This window comes from Pecten maximus, chromosome 14 (assembly GCF_902652985.1).
Source record: "Pecten maximus chromosome 14, xPecMax1.1, whole genome shotgun sequence".
Taxonomy (NCBI): domain Eukaryota; kingdom Metazoa; phylum Mollusca; class Bivalvia; order Pectinida; family Pectinidae; genus Pecten; species Pecten maximus.
In genome coordinates, this window is record NC_047028.1 from 5,704,935 (window position 1) to 5,732,761 (window position 27,827).

The 27,827-nt window shown below is 37.8% G+C and overlaps 3 protein-coding genes and 1 long non-coding RNA gene across 6 annotated transcripts in view; 2 read left to right on the forward strand and 2 right to left on the reverse strand.

Annotated features, from left to right (window-relative positions):
- The window catches only part of LOC117342068, a 24,622-nt gene extending 17,703 nt beyond the window's left edge, over positions 1-6,919 (forward strand). The window contains exons 4-5 of one of the 2 annotated variants that reach the window (XR_004535743.1): positions 4,099-6,475; positions 6,526-6,919. Coding sequence is in view for 1 of the 2 variants with exons in the window: in XM_033904044.1 (XP_033759935.1) it covers positions 4,099-4,402 (304 nt within the window). In the remaining variant the exon portion in view is untranslated. Of the gene's footprint in view, positions 1-4,098 lie in introns of both variants that reach the window. The other variant, XM_033904044.1, reaches the window with a different exon arrangement.
- LOC117342069 overlaps positions 1-15,388 on the reverse strand; it is a 24,142-nt gene extending 8,754 nt beyond the window's left edge. Inside the window, exons 1-3 of the long non-coding RNA XR_004535744.1 lie at positions 15,377-15,388; positions 7,682-7,686; positions 7,380-7,381 (exon numbers count right to left, since the gene is read on the reverse strand). This is a non-coding gene — a long non-coding RNA (uncharacterized LOC117342069). The remainder of the gene's footprint in view (positions 1-7,379; positions 7,382-7,681; positions 7,687-15,376) is intronic.
- On the reverse strand, positions 7,051-14,609 carry LOC117342067. 2 transcript variants are annotated; one of them, XM_033904041.1, is made up of 5 exons: positions 14,495-14,609; positions 12,873-13,378; positions 10,730-10,958; positions 9,109-9,165; positions 7,051-8,712 (listed from the first exon to the last, which is right to left on the reverse strand). In XM_033904041.1, exons 1-5 carry the CDS (start codon positions 14,535-14,537, stop codon positions 8,660-8,662), a joined length of 888 nt encoding a protein of 295 aa, XP_033759932.1. In that variant the 5' UTR covers positions 14,538-14,609; the 3' UTR covers positions 7,051-8,659. The 2 variants fall into 2 exon arrangements, with proteins under 2 accessions (XP_033759932.1, XP_033759934.1); XM_033904043.1 differs by lacking the exon at positions 14,495-14,609 and adding an exon at positions 13,498-13,602.
- Positions 15,389-18,633: 3,245 nt separating the features above from the next.
- LOC117342667 (rootletin-like) overlaps positions 18,634-27,827 on the forward strand; it is a 36,615-nt gene continuing 27,421 nt past the window's right edge. The window contains exons 1-9 of the mRNA XM_033904867.1: positions 18,634-19,159; positions 23,748-23,795; positions 24,492-24,548; positions 24,857-24,940; positions 25,422-25,442; positions 25,788-25,814; positions 26,169-26,215; positions 26,670-26,774; positions 27,029-27,084. Of these exons, the coding sequence (XP_033760758.1) occupies positions 18,881-19,159; positions 23,748-23,795; positions 24,492-24,548; positions 24,857-24,940; positions 25,422-25,442; positions 25,788-25,814; positions 26,169-26,215; positions 26,670-26,774; positions 27,029-27,084 (724 nt within the window). The 5' untranslated portion in view covers positions 18,634-18,880. The remainder of the gene's footprint in view (positions 19,160-23,747; positions 23,796-24,491; positions 24,549-24,856; positions 24,941-25,421; positions 25,443-25,787; positions 25,815-26,168; positions 26,216-26,669; positions 26,775-27,028; positions 27,085-27,827) is intronic.

Genomic DNA, 27,827 nt, shown 5'->3' on the forward strand with positions numbered 1-27,827 from the left:
AAGACTCATAATAAAGCATAATTTAACTAGTCTTATTAAAGAACCTACTAGAATAACACCTGATAGTGCCACTTCTATTGATATTATATTCACTAATAACAATAACTTAATTAAAAGCACATATGTATCACCACCCTTCCGTAGTGACCATTCATCAGTTAATGCTCAAATTTCCTTTTCTGTGCACAAACAAGCAAGCTATAAGAAAACTATTTTAAAATATAATGAAGCTGATTTTGATAGTATGAATAATGTTCTCTGTAATATTGATTGGTTAGACTTGTCCTTAACTTTAGTCTCTGATTCATTCAACTCTCTCATAATTAATTCAATCACCGAACAAGTCAATAGTTTCATTCCCACCAAAACTTTTACTTTACATCCAAATTATAAACCATGGATGAATAGCACTATACGACTAAAAATGAGACAACGTAATAGAATTCATAGAAAGGCAAAAGCAACTAATAATCCCCACTACTAGGAAAGATTTAGGACACTTAGGAATGAAGCTATTGACTTGATTCGGGAATCAAAGGCAAACTATATTTTGAAACTTGAAAATAGTCTAAATGAAAATCTGGTCCCCCCTGATAAATGGTGGAAAATTGCAAAATCTATCACTAACCTCACTATTAGATAGAACCATCTTCTATTCCTCCTCTTGAACACCGAGACCAACTTATCCACCATCCTCTTGACAAGGTAGAAATCCTTAACAATCACTTTGCTAATATCTCTACCTCCACACCTGATCTTGAATTACCCCAAACAGCACAACCCTACACTCCCTACTCACTAACTAACATTCATATTACAGAACAAGATGTGTCTGACCAACTCAACACTCTTAATGTAAATAAACCCTCTCGTCCTGATGGTATAATCCCTAAAGTTGTTAAAAAATTGAGTAACTCCCTTGCACTACCCCTCTGTCTTTTATTTAATAAATCACTTAACACAGGAATATTACCAGTTAGCTGGAAACAATCAAACATAAATGCTATATATAAAGGGAATGGTTCAACAAATGATATTTCTAACTATAGACCAATCTCAATAACCTCTTGTTTCAGTAAAATAATGGAAAAAAATGTATTTAAATATCTCTATAACTACTTAACTGAAAACTCTATTATAACTAAGCATCAATCTGGATTCATACCTGGTGATTCTACTGTCAATCAACTACTTTTTATCTATAATGAAATTGTTAGTAATATGGACCGGGGAAAAGAGCTTAGATTTATCTTTTGCGACGTAAGTAAAGCTTTCGATAGAGTCTGGCATAAAGGTCTCCTGCATAAAGTGAAAACATATGGATTAATGGGAATCTGCTTTTATGGTTTGAAAATTATCTTTCTGATAGATTACAAAGAGTAGTCACTGAAGGCTATCATTCACAGTTTAAGGTAATAAATGCAGGAGTACCTCAGGGATCAGTTCTTGGGCCATTCCTTTTCCTTCTTTATATAAATGATGTAACTGACAACATTACTACTAATATCAAATTATTTGCAGATGACACATCATTATATGTTATAATAGATGAAAATCCAGTACAAGCAGCACAAAGTCTAACTAATGATCTCTCTAACATTGGGGAATGGGCAGCCACGTGGGACATAAAATTTAACCCCAATAAAACCAAATATGTAATTTTCTCTAGAAAACATAACAAAAATTCCCCCCAATAACATTCAAAGACAGCCCAATCATTGACACACCAGACCATCCAGGATGCGTCATCTTTAAAAGTCAATCCTAAGTGGATTGACTTTTAAAGATGACGCATCCTGGAAACAACACATTTTAGATATTTATGAAAAAGCTTATAGTAGATTAAACATTTTCCGATACATTAAAACTAAAGTAAGCCTTAAAACACTAATCAAAATTTATATAGCATTTATTAGGCCAATTTTGGAATATGCAGACATAGTATGGGATAACTGCACTCAACAATCTGAGGAACTCCTAGAATCCGTCCAGTTAGAAGCAGCCAGAATCATAACAGGGCTAAGATCAGGGACTTCACACAATACACTTTATAATGAACTTGGTTGGGAAACTCTATCATCAAGAAGAAATAAACATAAACACATAATGATGTACAAAATAATGAATGGGCTGTCACCTGACTACTTACAGAATGTCCTAATTCCTTTTATTAACAATCAAAATAACAATCCTCACAATCTCAGACAAACAAGGCTCTTTAATCCACCAATCTGCAGGACTAACAACTATTTTTACAGTTTCTTTCCTCTAATGTGTCGCACTGCAAACACTGAAAATGATCTATTTAACTCCCCCTCTATTACAACCTTCAAACACAAACTAAACAACAATACTGTTACTGATAGTGAATCAGCTTTAATTTTTAAGTCTGGTGGTGATAGAAGAACAAATATTATCTTATGCCAACTTAGAAATTTTTGCAGTAATTTAAATTTTGATCTGTTTAACGACCACTTAACTAACGACCCTTATTGTACTTGTTCCTTTGAATATGAATCAGTTCATCATTATTTTCTTGAGTGTCCAAAATATATCGATCTTAGACGTACACTTTTAAATTCTGTCAATACTTATGGAAATCATAATCATACTGATGTAAATATCTTTCTCAGAGGTTGTCCTGATTGTGATGGAGTTATAAACAAGCAGATACTTAAAGATGTATATTTATTTATTGGTAAATCCAGGCGTTTTAATCTTTACATGATCTAACTACATAAATAAAGTCTTGACTTATAGCTTTTAAAGTCCTATTCTTCATGTAATAATTAGGGTACCTTTTGCATTTTGCACCTGTTCTCCCTGTTTCTTATATGACTAAGACATTGAATGTCTCTGGCTGAGCATGTTTGGTTTTGTCTAGATGTCTTTTGTCTGTCTTTGTTTTCTGTGTTTGTTTTGTTTACCAGTCTGTCTTGTCTTGTTCCCACAGTGTAAATACATATATGCAAACTATCATATTTATATATTGGTACCAGCTATTGGTAACACTACCCTGTGCATAAAAGCACATGGACTTTTGGGTCAGTGTTTACTTAATGGCTTATAGTACATAATAAACTTCCTTGTATATTTATGTATATATGAAATATGAATATCATTATCTTCATGTGTCCTGGATGTGTGTGAAGTGTGGATGAATATTTATGTTATTCCTTTTAATTAAACACTGAGTTGCCTCCCTTTATTCATATAATAAGGTATATATCTATGTTCTTTCTTTTTTTCTTTCCTTGTAATTTTTCATTTCAAATATACCGGTAAATATAAAATAATTAACATATATAATTGATATCTTTAAATTTCATATAATTACATTGTCCATTTATCCTGTCATCTACATTATGGAGAGAATTTACATAGGCATAGCCTGTTATTCAATCCAATTGACTATATTCCATCATTTTTGTCAATAAAATTTGTTGAAATGAAAATTTCAATTCATACTTTTACCACCGACCATCAGTTAACAAAATAACGGAATTTTGGAAGATATTGATTCATGCTAAGCTTAGGAGAAAATCACTTTTAAATTTTATATCATTTATATTTGCCATCTTTTTAACGTAATGTAATTGTGTCTTGTTGCAAAGCGTACGATTTTCAAATGAACTCCATTTCGATATAACATTAACAGATTCTTTGGAATTTTTGAAAATAAATATTAAGAGAAGATGTTTTCCTACTTTTCAATTTCCTACTTTTCAAAACGTGATTATGTATACAGTCCAACCCGGTTATGACGAATTTCTGGGGACCCCTCAAATGTTTTCGTACTATACGGGTTTCGTATTATGTGGGGTCGTATTTCCAATGTGCCACACCATGTATGCACACACAACACATATACACTTCGTACATGGTTGTATACGTTTGATTCACATGTCGATATTCTCCTGTTGTTCTCGTGGTCAATAAACAATGCATATGTCACAGAACGGAAACGGACATACAACTTATGAACTTATACTAGATTCTAATTCTAATGTGGAAGTTTTTAACGAAATATGCATTTCCGTGCTTACATGATAAAGAAGAGCCATGTTTTATTACCTTCATTATTTTGTCTGTTTGCAGAATGTCCCGAATATGTGATTTCTGGAATCGACAGCGCAGGCGCCGATTATCTTCCGCAAGTAGCCAACGCGCCCTCGACGACGAGGGTACATCTATTGATATTCCCGGAAACAGACGAGAGGTCAACCTGTTCTCAATCGATGACGAAGAACCGAACCGAGAAAACGATGACGGTTATTTTTATGACGAGGTGTTTGAAAGGTCGGCATTCGTCGATGCAAAGACAAATGCAGCTTTGAAGGAATTGTATGTAAACACAGAGGAGGAACTTCCAGACCTGAGTTTACGATCACCAAGATATTGACATGTTGTTCTCATATCAGTTTGTAATACTCGAGTGAAACCATCCGCATGCTGTTATAACGTGGAACTATCGCCAGTTCGATAAATATTCTGTATAATATGACATTAACATATTATTCTAATCCACTCCATCAACACTTGATCGTAAACAGAATACACCGCACATGATACACATGGCGTCTTTATCTGTTATCTGCTACATGTCAGTGATTGATGACTCCGTCATAGTTCATAGCAAAGAGGGTGGGAATTAATCTGGTGATCACGTATCAACTTTATAAATGTTCACTGTTGATGAAAAATGTTGTATAATAACGTCTATGCTGTAGCAAAAAGTTTCACAGTGACGACAACATACATATATGATGTCTATTACTGTAACGAAGTACATTTTGTAAATTAGATTGGATGACAACATTTATGTCCATAACTGTAACGAATTACATTAGATTGGATGACAACATTTGTTATGTTCATTACTGTAACGAATTACATTAGATTGGATGACAACATTTGTTATGTCCATTACTGTAATGAATTACATTAGATTGGATGACAACATATATGACGTCCATTTCTGTAACGAAGTGAATGACAACAGATACTGATACACTTCGTTACAGTAATGGACATGATATATATTGTATATATGATTGTATATATTGAGAATCAAAGACTATGGTGTTATAATTCACAAACGGAACCTGTAAACTTATAAAGGATAGTACATGTTTTTACTTATTTTGCCATTTTATGACATACAACTACAAACCTTGAATCTGGAGAGCACATTTTACGTTAGATAAAGCATGCTCGTATGTTCACCCTTTTAGTCGACATGCTATTGCATTTTAAGATCCCCCGAGACGACGTCTCAGTTGACCTATTGCGACGCCATTTGTCGTACGTCGTAAACATTCAAATTTTCGACTTTTTTTGCAAAACCACTGAACCAAATTCGATGAAATATGGCAGGACGCTTTCATGGGTGAAGGTTAACAAGAATTGTGAACTATATGGTCCCCACCCCAAGGGCCGGGGCCAAAAAGGGAAAATTGACTAAAATTTCAAAACTCTTCTCCTCATCTCCCAGATATGGCAGAAGCAAATACTCTTCACAGATAGAAAGGTGTAAGGGTCCGTTACCTCAATTATGAATTCGATGACCCTTGGGTCTCACGTTTCCCCCTGGGGAGGGGGTTAACTTTTCTATAGTTTATATAGGGAAATCACATTTCTGACTATCATTTGTACAAAAAAATGTATTATTTTTATTGGAATTAATTCTATCTTTGTTTTAACATTATCAGCATTGGACAACTTGCCAATTAAGTGAAACATTTCAAATTTCAGGTGACCGTTAAGGCCCATGGGCCTCTTGTATTTACATATGAGGTGATTCAAGTAAATGAACCAACATTGACGTACATTATATAGGTCATGAAGTGATTCCAGTAGATGAACCAACATTGACGTACATTATATAGGTCATGAGGCGATTCCAGTAGATGAACCAACATTGACGTATATTATATAGGTCATGAGGTGATTCCAGTAGATGAACCAACATTGACGTACATTATATAGGTCATGAGGGGATTCCAGTAGATGAACCAACATTGACGTACATTATATAGGTCATGAGGTGATTCCAGTAGATGAACCAACATTGACGTACATTATATAGGTCATGAGGTGATTCCAGTAGATGAACCAACATTGACGTACATTATATAGGTCATGAGGTGATTCCAGTAGATGAACCAACATTGACGTACATTATATAGGTCATGAGGGGATTCCAGTAGATGAACCAACATTGACGTACATTATATAGGTCATGAGATGATTCCAGTAGATGAACCAACATTGACGTACATTATATAGGTCATGAGGTGATTCCAGTAGATGAACCAACATTGACGTACATTATATAGGTCATGAGGTGATTCCAGTAGATGAACCAACATTGACGTACATTATATAGGTCATGAGATGATTCCAGTAGATGAACCAACATTGAGGTACATTATATAGGTCATATGGTGATTCCAGTAGATGAACCAACATTGACGTACATTATATAGGTCATGAGGTGATTCCAGTACATGAACCAACATTGAGGTACATTATATAGGTCATATAAGTACTAATGCTACTATAGACGACTTTGATTTATATCGGTTTTATGTTCACAGGATTGGTGCTAATAAATATTTCCAGGACAATAAAACAATAAAGAGTTGAATGAGCTGATCTATTTATAGATTACGTTTTAACAAACATTTGTTGATTACTGATGCGTTGTATACATTATATCATGTAAACAACCAAAGATTGTTTTGTTTTATACAGTATCAAATTATTATATATTAATGTGCCATATTATGAAATAAAGTTTATTTCTGGATTAAGGAATTCCTATTGTTACATTGGTACGAATTGTCACTTACAAGTTCAGAAGTGACTTGCTGTCAGTTAATAAAACAGAATGTAGCTGATGCTGGATTTGTGATGACTTCATTTGACTAGTCTTGTGCTGCATGTTGTCACGTGCTTTTATCACTTAAGATCAGGAAATGCCTATAGTTTTCCTTCTTAAGAACCACTTACAACGCTCGATGTGTAAAAACGACAACTCTGGGTCCCTTGGTTGTTGTTCTTCCTTTATTGACGAGTCCTAGAAGGACAAACAGCTACATGTACATGAAGCAGTTTTATACTGCTAAACTCCTTTCCTGACGAGTCCTAGAGGGACAAACAGCTACATGAAGCAGTTTTATACCGCTAAACTCCTTTATTGACGAGTCCTAGAGGGACAAACAGCTACATGAAGCAGTTTTATACTGCTAAACTCCTTTATTGACGAGTCCTAGAGGGACACACAGCTACACGAAGCAGTTTTATACCGCTAAACTCCTTTATTGACGAGTCCTAGAGGGACAAACAGCTACACGAAGCAGTTTATATCGCTACACTCCTATAGAATATTGTCAAGTACAAATGTTTTACATCTCTGAACTGCATAAGTTCCTTTGCTATATCATGTCCTTAAACTATAGCTCTCCAGCAATACCAAGAAGCTTGGGTACGGCGGTCGAAAGAAGACTATGGTCTCCCTTCATGTTTTAACTGAATTTTTGTTTTAGATCCAAATGTGTACAAGTACATCAATGCGAATTCGAGCCTATTTACAGTTATTATATTCTAAGATGAGCATTAATTACACTATCTTAGAAACCGTGTATTTTCATTTCTGACTGAATAGACGTCTAATGACGGAAGCTGAATTTGAGAAAAAATTGAATTAGACTCTTAATCAGAAATAAGAATGTATTCACAGAACAGAAAGTCCGGATTTATCTTCTGATGAACAGAATGGCGACGTTGTTGATGAAATAAGAATGATTACAGTACAATGCGTCCTCGTTTGACTTCTGATGAAAAGAATGGCGACGTTGTTGATGAAATAAGAATGATTACAGTACAATGCGTCCTCGTTTGACTTCTGATGAACAGAATGGCGACGTTGTTGATGAAATAAGAATGATTACAGTACAATGCGTCCTCGTTTGACTTCTGATGAAAAGAATGGCGACGTTGTTGATGAAATAAGAATGATTACAGTACAATGCGTCCTCGTTTGACTTCTGATGAAAAGAATGGCGACGTTGTTGATGAAATAAGAATGATTACAGTACAATGCGTCCTCGTTTGACTTCTGATGAAAAGAATGGCGACGTTGTTGATGAAATAAGAATGATTACAGTACAATGCGTCCTCGTTTGACTTCTGATGAACAGAATGGCGACGTTGTTGATGAAATAAGAATGATTACAGTACAATGCGTCCTCGTTTGACTTCTGATGAAAAGAATGGCGACGTTGTTGATGAAATAAGAATGATTACAGTACAATGCGTCCTCGTTTGACTTCTGATGAAAAGAATGGCGACGTTGTTGATGAAATAAGAATGATTACAGTACAATGCGTCCTCGTTTGACTTCTGATGAAAAGAATGGCGACGTTGTTGATGAAATAAGAATGATTACAGTACAATGCGTCCTCGTTTGACTTCTGATGAACAGAATGGCGACGTTGTTGATGAAATAAGAATGATTACAGTACAATATGTTCTCTTTTGACTTCTGACGAACAGAATGGTGACGTTGATGAAAAGAGAATGGACTTCTGACAAACAGTTGACGTTGATAAAATGATTCTGTTTAATAGAATCGTCGGGTTAACTGGCTCCACGTTTACGGCGGGACAATGTACTCCTCACATCTTTCTTCGATTCGGAGTAGGGGCGCTGAGGTGAGACGAAAATTAAAATTAAAGCACAGTTTGTCAATATAAAATTGTAATCAAAAATCACAAAATTAACAGTTTGTATGAATAAAATAATACTAAACGTTTACATTTACTGTAAAGAAATTAATCTTACACAAAATGTTACTGCAATGCATTATCCATATCGATATATGTGTTTAGGTATTTGGAAATGGCGACTTGGTCATACATTGTACGATCAGGACATCAATGCCAGTATTAATTTATTGTTTTTAAATTGACTAAAACACTTTGACAAAATCAAACCTGGTCTCAAAACAGTTAAAATGATAGAATATTACGTGGATAAACACTGTCTCGACAAAAATAGTTTACTTCTTTTGATAAGGATAACGGTGTTGGATGTCTAGCTTACCATTTACAAGGACCGGGAAACAACCAGAAGCTGGGGCTATCGCAACGTCGGTTATATCTACAACAAAGCCATTCAACTAGGTAATATTCTACAGTAACTGTGTCTGACAAACTCCTCGGTGATAGTGATGGTAATATTCTACAGTAACTGTGTCTGACAAACTCCTCGGTGATAGTGATGGTAATATTCTACAGTAACTGTGTCTGACAAACTCCTCGGTGATAGTGATGGTAATATACTACAGTAACTGTGTCTGACAAACTCCTCGGTGATAGTGATGGTAATATACTACAGTAACTGTGTCTGACAAACTCCTCGGTGATAGTGATGGTAATATTCTACAGTAACTGTGTCTGACAAACTCCTCGATGATGGTGATGGTAATATATTGCTAACAATACCATGTTCTAAGCCCCACCAGATATTCTACAGTAACTGTGTCTGACAAACTACTCGCTGATGGTGATGGTGTTGTTTCAGGAACTAAAAACTACATGTTGTCAAATGTATCACTTCTGTAATAGTAAGAGTTCCCCTTGGTGGAACAATTAGGATCCTTCTATATGTCTCGAAATGTATCGAGAAACTACTAAGGAAACAATAATAACCCATATATGTCATGGTAACCAGCACAAGTATACAATTGTCATGGTAACAATCACAAGTATACATTTGTCATGGTAACAATCACAAGTAAACATTTGTCATGGTAACAATCACAAGTAAACATTTACCATGGTAACAATCACAAGTAAACATTTGTCATGGTAACAATCACAAGTAAACATTTACCATGGTAACAATCACAAGTATACAATTGTCATGGTAACAATCACAAGTATACATTTGTCATGGTAACAATCACAAGTATACATTTGTCATGGTAACAATCACAAGTAAACATTTGTCATGGTAACAATCACAAGTAAACATTTGTCATGGTAACAATCACAAGTAAACATTTACCATGGTAACAATCACAAGTATACAATTGTCATGGTAACAATCACAAGTATACATTTGTCATGGTAACAATCACAAGTATACATTTGTCATGGTAACAATCACAAGTAAACATTTGTCATGGTAACAATCACAAGTAAACATTTGTCATGGTAACAATCACAAGTAAACATTTGTCATGGTAACAATCACAAGTAAACATTTACCATGGTAACAATCACAAGTATACATTTACCATGGTAACAATCACAAGTAAACATTTGTCATGGTAACAATCACAAGTATACATTTGTCATGGTAACAACCCTTAGTGAAGAGTTAAGAGTTAAGACAGATCAGTTTAAAACAATAAAACAGTTCACCTCTACTTCAATCAAGCAAAGGTCACCAGTCTCGTTTCCGCCAACAAAATATGCATATTCATAGTCTTACTCCAAACAGACGTCTATAGTGCGTATCAGATTAGAGTAAAATATCATTTTTTGTACCATCATGACCTATGTATGTACATGTACAATATATGTAGTTCAGCAAAAAGAGCTCAATGCGAAAAACTGTAAATATGACATCGCTATGAAATATTACATTTAGGTTATCAATGTATTGTATTATAATCAAAGACGTACATAGAACATGTCTAACCCCGACTACCACTTACCCAGAGGCATGGCGTTAGAACGTAGTTGGGGGTCACAAAATTCCAAAGGTGTCTTGTTTTTCTTGAAGAAGTACCCTTTCTGGTACCACAGGCACGCGATCCGACCCTGGAAAGGCGTGTCACTGGTAAAGGACCCCCCAAATTTAACGTTTCCGTGAGCCTCGATCCGGTCTGCAGACTGGAGATTGTGTACTATAGCAGGATGCAGAGATACCCCATTGTAATTGACCTACAAAAATACGGGGAAATATCACCGAACTGATCCATGTTGTATTATATCACGTATTAATACTTTCACTTTCATTACACTACACTCCCGCTTCATTTATCTCCCCGTATCCGACGATGGCTTAAACATGGCAAGAGATGGGAGTATGGGAAGGCAAATACCAAGGTCAAAACATTGGTTAGGAACAGGAATGATATTATGTTAGATTATATGGTATAGGATTAAATAGGAAGTTAACACTATGAATCTACAATCACTGCAGTTGGAATATAGCTACAAATAATGTTATATCAGAATACAGCATGCAAATCGCACATGGAACCCTTGGAAATGTTGACAATGCCATTATATAGTCCAGCAAAATATTGAAATATAACAAATTAATTCAGGAAAAGAAACATTTGTCTTGTCTTATTAGGACTGATTTTTGTCACAATCTTGCTTGTTGATGACGTGACTTCATATTCGTTCCCACTTTGACAAATGCTGTTATGTCCGTATTAACTGAGTAACTTACGTCATACCAATACTGGTATGGACATAGTGTTGACATCATAACATTAAAGTACTCGTGTAAAGAGACGTGATCATTTGTAACAGTCTACGTGAGGTCACAGGGACCTGATCATTTGTTACAGTCTACGTGAGGTCACAGGGACCTGATCATTTGTTACAGTCTACGTGAGGTCACAGGGACCTGAGAATTTGTTACAGTATATGTGAGTACACAGGGACCTGATAATTTGTTACAGTCTACGTGAGGTCACAGGGACCTGAGAATTTGTTACAGTCTACATGTATTTTTACCTTCCCTAGTGTGACACAAAACATTTTTAGACGTTTTTGGGGGGCTAGACTAACATTCTGCAAAAATGAATATAATGTCATTTTTACCAAATTTTAATCTAGGCCCCCAAAACGTCTGAAAATGTTCTGTGTCGCGCTAGGGAAGGTACAAATACACGTATACTGTAACAAATTCTCATGTCCCTGTGTACTTACGTAGACTGTAACAAATTCTCAGGTCCCTGTGTACTCATGTAGACTGTAACAAATTATCAGGTCCCTGTGTACTTATGTAGACTGTAACAAACTCTCAGGTCCCTGTGTACTCATGTAGACTGTAACAAATTCTCAGGTCCCTGTGTAATCACATAGACTATAACAAATTCTCAGGTCCCTGTGTACTCAAGTAGACTGTAACAAATTATCAGGTCCCTGTGACCACACGTAGACTGTAACAAAGTCTCAGGTCCCTGTGTACTTACGTAGACTATAACAAATTATCAGGTCCTTGTGAACTTACGTAGACTGTAATAAATTATCAGGTCCCTGTGTACTTACATATACTGTAACAAATTCTCAGGTCCCTGTTTACTTACGTAGATTGTAACAAATTATCAGGTCCCTGTGTACTCACATAGATTGTAACAAATTATCAGGTCCCTGTGTACTCACATAGACTGTAACACATTCTCAGGTCCCTGTGTACTCACATAGACTGTAACAAATTCTCAGGTCCCTATTTACTTACGTAGATTGTAACAAATTCTCATGTCCCTGTGTACTCACATAGACTGTAACAAATTATCATGTCCCTGTGTACTCATGTAGACTGAAACAAATTATCAGGTCCCTGTGTACTCGTGTAGACTGTAACAAATTCTCAGGTCCCTGTGTACTCACATATACTGTAACAAATTCTCAGGTCCCTGTGTACTTACGTAGACTGTAACAAATTCTCATGTCCCTGTGTACTCACGTAGACTGTAGCAAATTATCAGGTCCCTGTGTACTCACGTAGACTGTAACAAATTCTCAGGTCCCTGTGTACTCATGTAGACTGTAACAAATTCTCAGGTCCCTGTGTACTCACATAGACCGTAACAAATTATCAGGTCCCTGTGTACTTACGTAGACTATAGGCTGGAGGTAATGCCAAGTGACCCCGATGTACGTCCAAATCCCTGGCGTGAGCTTTACTTGACTATTTCCGGTTTCGTATACACCGAAAGCGGAGTAGAAATGCACGTGCAAATATCCATTGACACTCCGGACACTGAGTCCCTGACCTCCCGGGCACGTGCCTTCGTACTCCAGAATGGTCGCCTCACCGACATCGGTGTCTATGTTAATGTAGAAGAACCAAGCCCCCCATTCCGCACCATTCAGCGCGCCCTGGTCGTTTGGAAATTGTATATAGCTGGATGGCGTTCCCAGAAACTGTACAGCTCTGTCACCTGACGGTCCGCTGTATTGAGGGTAGTTTGTATCAAAGTTTGTGTTCCGGATATAGCCAGTCTCCTGGGAACTCCCATTTACTTCGTGGTGCGAGTCGGAGAACGTCCAGAATGCGTCTGGTACAATCATCGATTCCTTAGAAATAGCCCCAACTACTTTGCCATGCACTATCTGTATCTCTGCAATGATAATGAATCTAAAAGTACAGGTGTTCCACTTAAATCACCGACAACCATTAAAATTAAAAGAAGTTTTTTTAACAAATACTAAAAAAAAAAAGAAAAAATGTGAACCCTACACTACGCAGCAATATATCAATTGTTTCTTTTCCATTGTTGCTCTGGCCACGTTGTAATTGGAGGCATTTTTTAGACCACTTCATCTCACTGTGTCGGCTGCGACGCATTACGGACCACTTATAGGGATCACTCTGTCCGTCGTCACGTGTCGTCGTCACGCATCGTCGTCGTCGTCAACGTTGTCATCGTCAGTCACACTTAAGTTTTCCGGAATTTTCGCTACATCGATTCATTACTTGGTATTAAGTTATATTATTTCAGATAACAGATCGAGTGTGAACACCGTGTAAATTCCGGTTTTTTTTTATTTTTTTAATTTTTTTGCTGGTGTTATGATACTTTGCACATTATGTACGTGTTTTCCGGACTTTACGCTTCGATCGCTTGATACGTCAATTTGTTACTTGCTATGTGGCTTTAACAGATTAGACAACATATTGAGTTAGAACCCTAAATGTCAAAATAACTTTTTTTGATGGAGTTATGGCCCTTTGTACCCAGGTAATAATCACAATTAATAGTTTTCCATTCTTTTTTACGTTATTGCGAAAACAGAAAACATGATGCTTTTGATATTGTGACTTTGGAATTTTCGAATGACACCCTTTGAATGAAGCGGGTGCAAGCGACACATCCACTTTAACGTTAATGCTTTGATCAGTTGTGGAAAACAAATAAAACATCTTAAAATAGCTTTCTAACTTTTTCTTGTTAAATCAGATTAAAAAAACAGTGAATTATCGGTTAATTATCAAGATGTCTTATTGGAGGTAGCTTTGTACAACGATTCCGGAGTCCCATGTACACGTACCCACGGCAGTTGACGAGTTTTGTACGCTCAACCGTAAGCGCGTCAGTTTGAAATTTAATTAAGTTGAATTCATCACTTGAAACTGTGAATGTCGCCATGATTTTTGAGAAATGTCTTGTCTGCAGAAACTTGGAATGACTGTCAAAATTCCAAAGGAACTTAATTAAAAAAATAATATGCCTTACCTTTGATGAACACGAGGAGCACCAAGAAATGCACTAAAAACATGTTTTTGCTTCGAAATGTCAAATTTATACTCGGTTTTTAAATGTTCGTCCGCGTTCTGGCAATGTTACCCAGATTATGTTCCTATACACAAGGTGGGGTTTCTACAGAATCTGTATACATAAAGGTCTTCTTAAATAAGTTTACCAAACCGTCACATTGATTGTATAACTAAACAGATATCACAGTATCCCGACAGGTAATGCCTGTGTTCCTAAGTACATAGAACTTAATGGGGGTTTATTGTTGATGGTTCTATATACAGGACCCTACACCGGAAACGACCACCATGGCTACTCACTCCCTTAATTAACTCTGAGTTAATTGCCTTTTTCGGAAAAATCGGCCTCTTTAGATTTTAATACATATTGGGGTGCTTTGTTTCGCTAGCTTCACGACACAATAGGCCTACGACACACATCAACAGTAAACAAAATAACACAGGGTTACGACACACATCAACAGTAAACAAAATAACACAGGGTTACGACACACATCAACATGTCTATAAAATAACACAGGACTACGACACACATCCACAGGTCTATAAAATAACACAGGGTTACGACACCAACCCACGGGTATACACAATAACACAGGGTTACGACACACATCCACAGGTATATCATATAACACAGGGTTACGACACCCATCCACATGTCTATAAAATAACACAGGGTTACGACACCCATCCACAGGTCTATAAAATAACACAGGGTAACGACACACATTCACAGGTCTATAAAATAACACAGGTCTACGACACACATCCACAGGTATATCATATAACACAGGGCTACGACACCCATCCACAGGTCTATAAAATAACAGACCTACTACACAGCACACGTCTGGGATAAAAAAAAAAGGTTTATGACACAGCCTTCATGCCTATGACACAATAAAGGTCAAAACGACAGAACAGAGTGTCACGGGACTTAAACGACAGAACAGAGTGTCACGGGACTCAAACGACAGAACAGACTGTCACGGGACTCAAACGACAGAACAGACTGTCACGGGACTCAAACGACAGAACAGAGTGTCACGGGACTCAAACGACAGAACAGAGTGCCGCCATACTCAAACGACAGAACATAGTGTCACGGGACTCAAACGACAGAACAGAGTATCACGGGACTCAAACGACAGAACAGAGTGTCACGGGACTCAAACGACAGAACAGAGTGTCACGAGACTCAAACGACAGAACAGAGTGTCACGGGACTCAAACGACAGAACAGAGTGTCACGGGACTCAAACGACAGAACAGAGTGTCACGAGACTCAAACGACAGAACAGAGTGTCACGGGACTCAAACGACAGAACAGACTGTCACGGGACTCAAACGACAGAACAGAGTGTCACGGGACTCAAACGACAGAACATAGTATCACGGGACTCAAACGACAGAACATAGTATCACGGGACTCAAACGGCAGAACAGAGTGTCACGGGACTCAAACGACAGAACAGAGTGTCACGGGACTCAAACGACAGAACAGACTGTCACGGGACTCAAACGACAGAACAGAGTGTTGCGACACTCAAACGACAGAACAGATTATCACGGGACTCAAACGACAGAACAGTGTCACGGGACTCAAACGACAGAACAGAGTGTCACGAGACTCAAACGACAGAACAGAGTGTCACGGGACTCAAACGACAGAATAGAGTGTCACGGGACTCAAACGACAGAACATAGTGTCACGGCACTCAAACGACAGAACAGAGTGTCACGGGACTCAAACGACAGAACAGAGTGTTTCGCGGGACTCAAACGACAGAACAGAGTGTCACGGGACTCAAACGACAGAACAGAGTGTCACGGGACTCAAACGAAAGAACAGAGTGTCACGGGACTCAAACGACAGAACAGAGTGTCACAAGACTCAAACGACAGAACAGAGTGTCACGGGACTCAAACGACAGAACAGAGTGTCACGGGACTCAAACGACAGAACAGAGTGTCACAAGACTCAAACGACAGAACAGAGTGTCACGGGACTCAAACGACAGAACAGAGTGTCACGGCACTCAAACGACAGAACAGAGTGTCACGGGACTCAAACGACAGAACAGAGTGTCACGGGACTCAAACGACAGAACAGAGTGTCACGGGACTCAAACGGCAGAACAGAGTGTCACGGGACTCAAACGACAGAACAGAGTGTAACGGGACTCAAACGACAGAACAGAGTGTCAAGGGACTCAAACAACAGAACAGAGTGTCACGGGACTCAACGATAGAACAGAGTGTCACGGGACTCAAACGACAGAACAGAGTGTCACGGGACTCAAACGACAGAACAGAGTGTCACGGCACTCAAACGACAGAACAGAGTGTCACGGCACTCAAACGACAGAACAGAGTGTCACGAGACTCAAACGACAGAACAGAGTGTCACAGGACTCAACGATAGAACAGAGTGTCACGGCACTCAAACGACAGAACAGAGTGTCACAGGACTCAACGATAGAACAGAGTGTCACGGCACTCAAACGACAGAACAGAGTGTCACGGGACTCAAACGACAGAACAGAGTGTCACGGCACTCAAACGACAGAACAGAGTGTCACGGGACTCAAACGACGGAACAGAGTGTCACGGCACTCAAACGACAGAACAGAGTGTCACGGCACTCAAACGACAGAACAGAGTGTCACGGGACTCAAACGACAGAACAGAGTGTCACGGGACTCAAACGACAGAACAGAGTGTCACGGGACTCAAACGACAGAACAGAGTGTCACGGGACTCAAACGACAGAACAGAGTGGCACGGGACTCAAACGACGGAACAGAGTGTCACGGGACTCAAACGACAGAACAGAGTGTCACGGCACTCAAACGACAGAACAGAGTGTCACGACACTCAAACGACAGAACAGAGTGTCACGGGACTCGAACAACAGAACAGAGTGTCGCGGGACTCAAACGACGGAACAGAGTGTCACGGGACTCAAACGACAGAACAGAGTGTCACGGGACTCAAACGACAGAACAGAATGTCGCGGCACTCAAACGACGGAACAGAGTGTCACGGGACTCAAACGACAGAACAGAGTGTCACGGGACTCAAACGACAGAACAGGGTGTCACGGCACTCAAACAACACAGTACTTCTGTACTCAAACGACTCAGCAGAGTCTCGTGAGATGCCGACGATGACAGTTGTCAGACTTCCAAAAGATACGGGGTTATTAAGACCATTAGATACCCCTTGTAAATCTATTAAGCAGCCATCCTAAGACCATGTGATTCTATGTGATATCCTTAAAGCTACTGTAATTGGTTCTTTATTGTCTTTTTTTTCTTCCATTTTTTTCCCTAATTCTATGTCTCCCTTTTACGGCGGCCATTCGAATATGTCCTCAACCAGCCACCGTACCCTTTAAGCTGCCTCACTGTTCTATTACATGAGAGTTCGTCCCTTGTCACCGCCTCTCTATACACCTCTCGTTGTGCCTTTGAAGACATTTTAGCGGGATGTTCCTTTGGTTGGGCCAATACAAATGTAAGAACAGTTCTTGAATGACTAATAACCAAACCAAAGAGATGCCGAGCGGATGATGTATTGAGAAACTCTAAATGGAAACCCAGGGGCACAAATTAAAGAGTGTGAATAGATATAGATCGGGCGGTCTCAGAGTAAATTGTAATGCAATCATTACCGGTCACACTCCTGACGTCAGGTACGGGGACATTGATATGTGATGATGGCATTGTGTGGATAAGTGTATCTGTAAACTACCTACTTCCAATATATGTAATTACGAAGTCAACAAACGTGCCAAACAGGACTCGTAAATAAACATATTAAGGTTGGACGACTTTGAGTAGTAACATCGATTTCTATTTGGATGCTGGTGGTGATTATTTTCTCTTAATCAACTCTTTGCCGTGAATATATATATGTTTGTAATTGAACAATATTAACGACACATAGCTAATCATAATATATTTTAAAACGGTGTTCAATTTCATTTGTTGCACAGTGAAATTCTCCGTTTCCTTAGACCTTAAGGGAAATAACTCGTGCAATTCATACGCAACAATTGTTATTGCGTCATAATTACTATGACGTCATAACTACACTCCCAAAGCGCTGTTGCATGTTTATCTACGTGCAACTTTATTATTTCTTGAAAATTCGTTTACGACGACGAAACCATGACGTTTTAAAGCGGCGAGCGAGTTAACCGGGATGTTGGGGGGTTTGTGTAGGATGATAATCAGTCTAGTATATTTTTAACTCTCGAATAAGGTCAATATTCATTTATAGATACTGTTGCTAGGGATACAAAATTACTTGATCATTTTTTAAGACTAACAGAAACACCATGTGGAAGTCACTGGTGACCGATAAAAATAAGACCAATGCGTTGCCACCATCGAAAACCACGAAGCCGAAGAAGAAGCCTTACAACGCTAAAATGAGACGGCTCAGCCAGTTTGACGGTTCCGGTGTAGCTAACACGCCCCGTCTTTCGTTAGCGGAGGATCTCATCCCCCAGGTGGTAGATACAAGCTTGTTTGTGGGACCTGTCTATGATTCTACCAAGAGGCGACAGAGTGTCATCAAAGAACAACTCGGGGACATCACAAAGAGACTCCACAAGGTAACACAGAGGCCCCATACAGTAACACACATACCTCGGTAACACAGAGGCCCCATACAGTAACACACAGACCTCGTAAGAGGCCCCATACAGTAACACACAAACCTCGGTAACACAGAGGCCCCATACAGTAACACACAAACCTCGGTAACACAGAGGCCCCATACAGTAACACAGACCTCGGTAACACAGAGGCCCCATACAGTAACACACACATCTATAAGGTAACACAGAGGTCCCATACAGTATCACACAGACCTCGGTAACACAGAGGCCCCATACAGTAACACACAGACCTCGGTAATACAGAGGCCCCATACAGTAACACACACATCTATAAGGTAACACAGAGGCTCCATACAGTAACATACAGACCTCGGGAACACAGAGGCCCCATACAGTAACACACAGACCTATAAGGTAACACAGAGGCCCCATACAGTAACACACACATCTATAAGGTAACACAGAGGCTCCATACAGTAACATACAGACCTATAAGGTAACACAGAGGCCCCATACAGTAACACACACATCTATAAGGTAACACAGAGGCTCCATACAGTAACATACAGACCTATAAGGTAACACAGAGGCTCCATACAGTAACATACAGACCTCGGTAACACAGAGGCCCCATACAGTAACGACTATAAGATATCACGTACAATGTACCTTGACCGTCTATATGTAGCACACAAGCATTGACTGCCTTAAGTCCAAGTCTGTTTCTATTTTATATAAACCAAACCAAAATTTTTGAAAGAACTTGCAACAGAAATAGCTCCAATACTGGCACACATTTTCCAACAGTCTCTAAATACTGGCGTAGTCCCTCTTGACTGGCGTACAGCACATGTTTCTCCTATATATAAAAAAGGTTCAAAGTATGATGCAGAAAATTATAGACCTATTTCTCTAACATGTATTTGCAGCAAACTCCTTGAGCACATTATTGTCAGCAGCATAATGTCTCACGCAGACCAACATAATATCTTATACCCTTTCCAACATGGTTTTCGGCAATTTCGATCTTGTGAAACCCAACTCCTAGAGTTTGTGGAAGACATTACAAAAAATATTGACAAAAATAAATGTACCGACGCCCTCATCCTTGATTTCTCGAAAGTATTCGACAAAGTCAGCCACAAGCTCCTATCTCACAAATTGAAACAGTATGGTATTGTGGGTAATACACACCGCTGGATTGGAAATTTTCTAGAAAACAGACGCCAGTCAGTAGTCCTCGAAGGCGAACATTCTTCACTTGTACCAGTAGAGTCAGGGGTACCCCAGGGGTCGGTCCTTGGACCAAGTCTGTTTCTATTTTATATAAACGACATGCCCCAAGGTTTATCCTCCTCTATCAGACTTTTCGCTGACGACACTATTGTTTATATCACTGTCTCCTCAGACAGGGATGCACAAACATTGCAGTCTGACCTAGACAAACTGGCAGCCTGGGAATCTAAGTGGAAAATGGCATTCCATCCTAAAAAATGTAATGTCCTCTCCGTTACCCAACGTAGAAACCCAGTGCAACATGAGTACTATCTCCATGGCCATTGTCTAGAACATGTGGATAAAGCTAAGTACTTGGGAGTTACCATCCAACAAAATCTTAAATGGGGCCCCCACATACAAAACATCTGCAATAAAGCCAACAAAACACTAGGTTTTCTAAAACGAAATTTAAACATCAATTCCATTTCTGTGAAACAGCAAGCATATAAATCATTAGTTCGCGATCGGCCTTCAGTAGAATATGCTTGTACAATTTGGGACCCACATCTAAAAAACGACATTGACAAACTAGAAATGGTCCAACGACGAGCCGCCCGCTTTGTGACACACAGGTATCACAACACATCCAGTGTTGGCGATATGCTCCAAAGACTAGGCTGGCGTAGTCTTTCAGACAGGCGTAGGGATGCCAGACTCACTATGCTGTATAAAATCACACACAGCCTTGTTGCCATCAACAAAGACAATCACCTCACCACTCAAAACCGTCAAACTCGACTATCACACTCCTTTTCCTATCAAGTCCCGCACTGCCGCACCACCTGTCTTTAAGAATCTTTCTTTCCAAACACCATATCCGAATGGAACAAACTCCCTCCTGATCTCATCTCTGCAAACACTATTACTGCCTTTAAATCCCAGCTCTCTTCCTACAAATATTAATTTCGTCCTCAATGTACATAGTTTTAACCTGATAATTTAGTGCTACTTCTTATTTTTCCCTTTAAGCATAGCGCAGATCATTGACAGCATCTTCATAATGTTGAAGGAGGTCAACAATCGGTAGAAGTAGAAGTATAGTTCGCAGGCCGTGACCTCCTTTATGTAAAACGTAGGCCTTGACCTCCTTTATGTAACACGTAGACCTCGACCTCCTTCATGTAACACGTAGGCCTTGACCTCCTTTATGTAACACGTAGACCTCGACCTCCTGTATGTAACACGTAGGCCTTGACCTCCTGTATGTAACACGTAGGCCTTGACCTCCTTCATGTAACACGTAGGCCTTGACCTCCTTTATGTAACACGTAGCCTTGACCTCCTTTGTAGAACACGTACGTAGCATTGACCTCCTTTATGTAACACACAAGCCTTGACCTCCAGTATGCAACACGCAAACCTTGACCTCCTGTATGTAACACGTAGGCCTTGACCTCCTGTATGTAACACGTAGGCCTTGACCTCCTTCATGTAACACGTAGGCCTTGACCTCCAGTATGCAACACGCAAACCTTGACCTCCTGTATGTAACACGTAGGCCTTGACCTCCTGTATGTAACACGTAGGCCTTGACCTCCTTCATGTAACACGTAGGCCTTGACCTCCTTTATGTAACACGTAGGCCTCGACCTCCTTTATGTAACACGTAGCCTTGGCCTCCTTTGTGTAACACATAACCTTGACCTCCTTTGTGTAACACGTAGGCGTTGACCTCCTTTATATGTTAACACGTAGATCTTGACCTCCTTTATGTAACACGTACATTGTAGGCCTTGACCTCCTTTATGTAACACGTAGGCCTTGACCTCCTTTATGTAACACGTAGCCTTGACCTCCTTTGTAGAACACGTACGTAGCATTGACTTCCTTTATGTAACACACATGCCTTGACCTCCAGTATGCAACACGCAAACCTTGACCTCTTTTATGTAACACGCAGGCCTTGACCTCATTTATGTAATACGTAGCCTTTTAATGGATACATTTGACTTTCATCTATTGTGTGAATTAAATCGATTTTTAATTTTAGATTTACATGTAGATCTAGCCTTTCCCATCTGGTGGTTTTTAGGAAGATATTGAATTATTTTAGACACCATTTTTTGTTGATGAGTCATTTACTATATTACTGGAAAGCCTCACAAAAATTAAATGTATTTCAAATACAAAAGACAGTTCTTTGGGGTTTTTTTCTCCAACAAAGTTGTCTGGTCAGTATTATTATCTCCATCTCTGTAAACCTGTCGCAGATGATGCGTTTTTTGTTTGTTTTTTGTCTGTTTTTTTGTTTGGTTTGCAGCCACATTTATAATTTAACATACATTGTATATTATCTAAAATACATATGTACTAATAATAAAGGTAACCTAAGGTTTCGGATACGTACTGATTGTTGGTTACAGTTAAATACGATTATATGAATCACTATTCCGGACAAGAAAAAATAGTAAATTAGAATGTTTGACGTGCATGCAGCTGCCGATTAGCCTACGTGACAGCGCCTGTTTTTGCACTATTTCTCTATTACCCTGCGGCCATCGTACATCAATCGGCCTACAACACAGACATGTCCTTCCTCGGCATCTCCATACAGTCACATCTTACAAGGTACATGAATGCCACCGAACCAATGCCCAGAACAATGGTTAAGACGGTATCTGATATATATATATCAGTGAAAAGTGAAAGACCACGATAAAGAACCCGTTCTGTAAAGTCAAGTTTTATTTTACATTTTGTTTTCCGTTACGCTCCCATCTGGACTTCAACACTTTGGATCACAAATATCACTTCTGGGTCCAAGAGGGACGAATACAGTGTACATTTTACATGTACACAGAACGTGCTACTGTTTAACTTTCTGTTTCTTATATAATACGCCCATCACTGGCGATGTACATATTTTCTGCGAAGACCAGGGACATGTTTGTTTATGTGAACCAAATTTAAACCGGTTTGTTACCACCCCCCCCCCCCCCTCTCCTACCCCACCCACCCCCACCCCTTCAATATATCCAATCTAATTAGAATTAGACTTGTAATTTCTGCTCCTCTATGATACACTGCAATGTATCGTAGAGGAGCGGAAATTACAAGTCTAATCTAAATTAGATTGCCAATATATTATGCATAAATCTTGACGATAATAAAACAGGACACAGAAATCTATATCAAGACTCGTCAGAAAGCAAAATAAATCTAATAGGTCCGTCCTTATTTCTTTAACGAACAACTCTGGTGAAAACCGAAAGGTATTCCAAAACTTGTGCCCAAACTTTTGTTTCTGTTTTTTTTTATATCTATTTATTTGTATAAACTGAACTACTCTTGTTTCTTACATCAGACTCTGCACCAGTATGACGTCTTGGACGAAGTGGAACGCGCTCCTCCGGTAAGTACACATGTACTTGAGTAAAGGCGGGAATCTGGTAAGTACATATGCTTGATAAAAGATAATTATTCCTCTGTTTAACTCCCGACTATGCGAACAGAACATTTCGTTAATGATTAGATTGTATTGTCCACTTTGTATCAACGTTCCCCTTAAATTCTGTAATGGTCTAGCTTCCATGGAAAATCTAAGTTAGGGGATTTCCATGAATTAAGGGATATTGATGAAACTGATCCAAGGTCGTTGTCCGGCCATGAATGATTGGGCCACTGTTGGCCGGACGCCTTGCCTTTATAGTGTCATCACACTGGAATGTCCTTCCCGAAAACTTCAACAGCTGAACGTCATTGGTTTGGCTCATTCAGGGGACATAACTCAGTCTTCCTCACAGAGGCGAACACTCAACTGAAGGCCACAAGTGAGGCAGTGCAAAGGGGCACGTTAGGAAGATAAGATACAAAATAAGTCTACGTAAAGCCCGAGTTCCCTGTGACCCTAATACCAGACGTTAGACAACCAACATCAGATATTTCTGTCTTCCATCTGGTACATGGACAAGAACGGGCAATTCTGGCTGAGGAGGAGGGGCGTATTATCATCGTTTGTACATAACATTGCTGGAAGTTATTTGCTGGACATGCGTATCATCATAACTTGACAAAAATGTTCTAATCTTTATACCATAAACACTTACAGCGACTAGAAATACTGGAAAACGTCACCAGGAACCTCGATACCATGGACCGAGAGGAGGTAAGTCATATAAAGCTACACATCTAGAATCTATGTTAGCTCTGAATTTTAATTTTGTTCTGTTAGCTCTGAATTTTAATTAAATAAAATATAATCTGTCTATACACACGTAAACATTCACATTGAATGTTAATCATCAATTTTTCTTTTCTCATTTTTTAACAAGCATTTTTTTTCTCTCAACATGATAGATTGTAAATTGATTTCACTTTTATCTAAACCATATTTTTGAGTCGAATATGTTACAACCCTTGATTATAAATTGTTACCTAACATTAACGCTTAGTAACCTTTTTACCTTTTGTCAGTTGAAAGGTCATCTAGAAGGCTTCATGGTTGGATACAAGGATTTAGCATCAAGTGTTGAGGAGAGTAACAAAGAGCGAGAGGAGGTAACATTTTAATTTGAGAGAAGAAATTAAACACTGTACACTAATTAATATGCTTTGTGTCATTAGTTTGAGAGAAGCAAAAGTTTAACATTTACGCTAATTAATATGCTTTGTGTCATTAGTTTGAGAGAAGCAAAAGTTTAACATTGTACACTAATTAATATGCTTTGTGTCATTAATTTGAGAGAAGAAATTTAACATTGTACACTAATTAATATGCTTTGTGTCATTAATTTGAGAGAAGAAATTTAACATTGTACACTAATTAATATGCTTTGTGTCGTTAATTTGAGAGAAGAAATTTAACATTGTACACTAATTAATATGCTTTGTGTCGTTAGTTTGAGAGAAGAATTCAACATTGTATACAAGTACATGTTTTGTGCTATTAATTTTGTGAACATAAAGTTTCAAAAAATAACTTCAACATCATGATATGACTTGTTACAGAATCTTGAGCACATGTTTATTATGATTTCAGCTTCTCATGCAGGTAGCAGATGTAAGTACTAGTATCAATTACAAAAATCTATCTAATAATGTATTCATACTAATATTTATAGGCATAAGCAAACAATTTGTAAATTGATAGAAATTCATGAATATTCATGAATGTTTATTAAAGCTCAAAAATATTTATTTTCAATATCATCAATATAACACTTCTTATAAAAACTAATAATATTTATATTCTTTATTATTCATTAACCTGAAATACCAGTTGATAAAAAAGTGACAATATTCATATTTTTAGAAATCAAAACCATAATTTAATAAATCATAATTTCTTAAATATTCATGTTTATTAAGTATGACAAGATAATCATAAATATTCATGTTGTTTCAGTGGATGACAGCTGATCACACTGATCTGGTGAGTTTTACTGTAGAACAGTTTCAGAAAAAAAGTATCGTTACTATATTACAATCAGCTTCAAAATTGAAATGTCATTTCTGCATAATTCTTCCTTACTTTACTAGAAAGTAGTAATAGTAGTACATGTAGTAGTAAAAAAAAAAAAAAAAAAAAAAAAACCATTTAACATTAAAAATATGTACTGAATCAACAGGTGCTTTTTTAATTTCTTTTAAATGAGATAGCAATATTTTTAACCTCCCCAGTGATTTAACGGAACATTGGTTTTTGTGTAATTCGTCTATAACTCATCAGTCCTGATTTGATTTTATCAAGTCTTGGTCTATTGCTGGAATGTTTTTTCTTTAACAGGAGAATATGAAAATGTCAATAGATGAGAGTGAGGCATCAGAGATCAAGTAAGTATTGACCAAGTAAAAAAACTTGTCTTTATCAGATAATGTAACAGAAAGCAGGCTCCGATTAGAGAATTTTAGGCCTGACCAATCTTTAATCCCAACTTCCAAAGTTCATATCCACTTGATTGGAATGGAAGTTATAGTACTCTACTGTGTTTAACTTAATACGTATTGCGGAATAACCCGCAATTCACGTTATAAAATTGGGTGCAGATACTGCTTGTTTCTGTTTAGATAAGAAATCTTGTACTTGCATGTTTTAACGAAAAAAGTTTGGAGCATGACGCTTTAATATAAAACATAGGATACATTACTGAGTTACCTCCCTTGTCTGTATGATTTTTTTTAATTTTCATTTGTGAATTATTGACAGGTTATTTCACATTTTTTTCACATTTCTAATTATTTAATCAACACCAAATCATGTCCTATTATTGAATCCTTCTGATTTCAGTTCAGAGTACATCAATACTGTTGCTGATCTAGAAAAGTTAAAGTCACTGAAAGAAGAAATCATAAAATGTGACTTTAATGGCCAAAATACCAAGATTCTTGAACAGTAAGTTACTAGTGATGTCAGTTTGAATACAAATTCTAGTTTTTTCAAAATCAGCAGTAGATCTATGTCGTAATATATTTTCAAAGGTGAAAAAATAATAAAGAAAACAGTTGCAATCTATATATTATCTTAAAACGCAAACGTTTGATTAAAGAATTGAAAAACTGCATTAAACTATTAAATTCATCACCTAAAATATGATTTTCTACCAAGAGGAGATATCTTTATATAGTTTTATTTGATCCATCTCCTAGGGAGAAGAAACGTTTGGAGAAAAGTGTGATGGAGGGACTAGCCGAGATGAAACAGAGTAAGAATTATACATATGAAGGTTTGATGTAGCATGATGAAATCTGATTTTTTCTTTTATGAAACTATCAAAAGTAGCATATCTATTGATCGTAGTGGTCAATCATGATGTTTACAATGACTGTACTGTCCATGACAGACAATATACAAAATCTGGAATGTTCATGATAAGATTTACTGCAGTCTCCTACTATGAACATCTTCAGTTTTCGTGACTACATACACTTGTACACTTGGAATATTTTATATCTAAATGGTCAACCAATAGGAACCCACAGGAACACGCTGATTTAACGGATTTTTACAACTGACGTGTTCCCTCAGAGTGGAGCTTTCTCATTTTAAGATAATCCAAACTGATAAATGAACCTGCTTGTCTTAATCTTTAGCTACATGTTAATATAATATACCCTTAAATTTTCAAGTGATTTTATGTAAAATGCATAAAGCTGTGAACCTAATGTTGTATTACATGAAAAAATGGAAAACAATTTCATATCATCAGAATGTATATTAATTGTATTTTACCTTCACAACTTTTTGTTTTCATATAGTATGAATAATATCTCAAATAAATGTAAATATTCTTTATCACTTTTAAAATTAATTTTGGTACCTTAAAATTGAGTAAGAAAATGTTGATATTTATGTCGTGCACAAATCTCCCTTATCTTAGGTAAATTTCCTTTAAAATAATCACTTGTCTCCCCTATTGGTCTCCTGTAAGAATGGCATGTATGTATT

Bases quoted from the DNA above. Each gene is read 5' to 3' on its own strand.
- LOC117342067 (XM_033904041.1), bottom strand. From the start codon at position 14,537: ATGTTTTTAGTGCATTTCTTGGTGCTCCTCGTGTTCATCAAAG. The intron at 13,379-14,494 runs GTAAGGCATATT...TTATCATTGCAG, and splicing joins GCTCCTCGTGTTCATCAAAG to AGATACAGATAGTGCATGGC. The intron at 8,713-9,108 runs GTAAGCTAGACA...GTCTCACCTCAG, and splicing joins TTTCCCGGTCCTTGTAAATG to CGCCCCTACTCCGAATCGAA.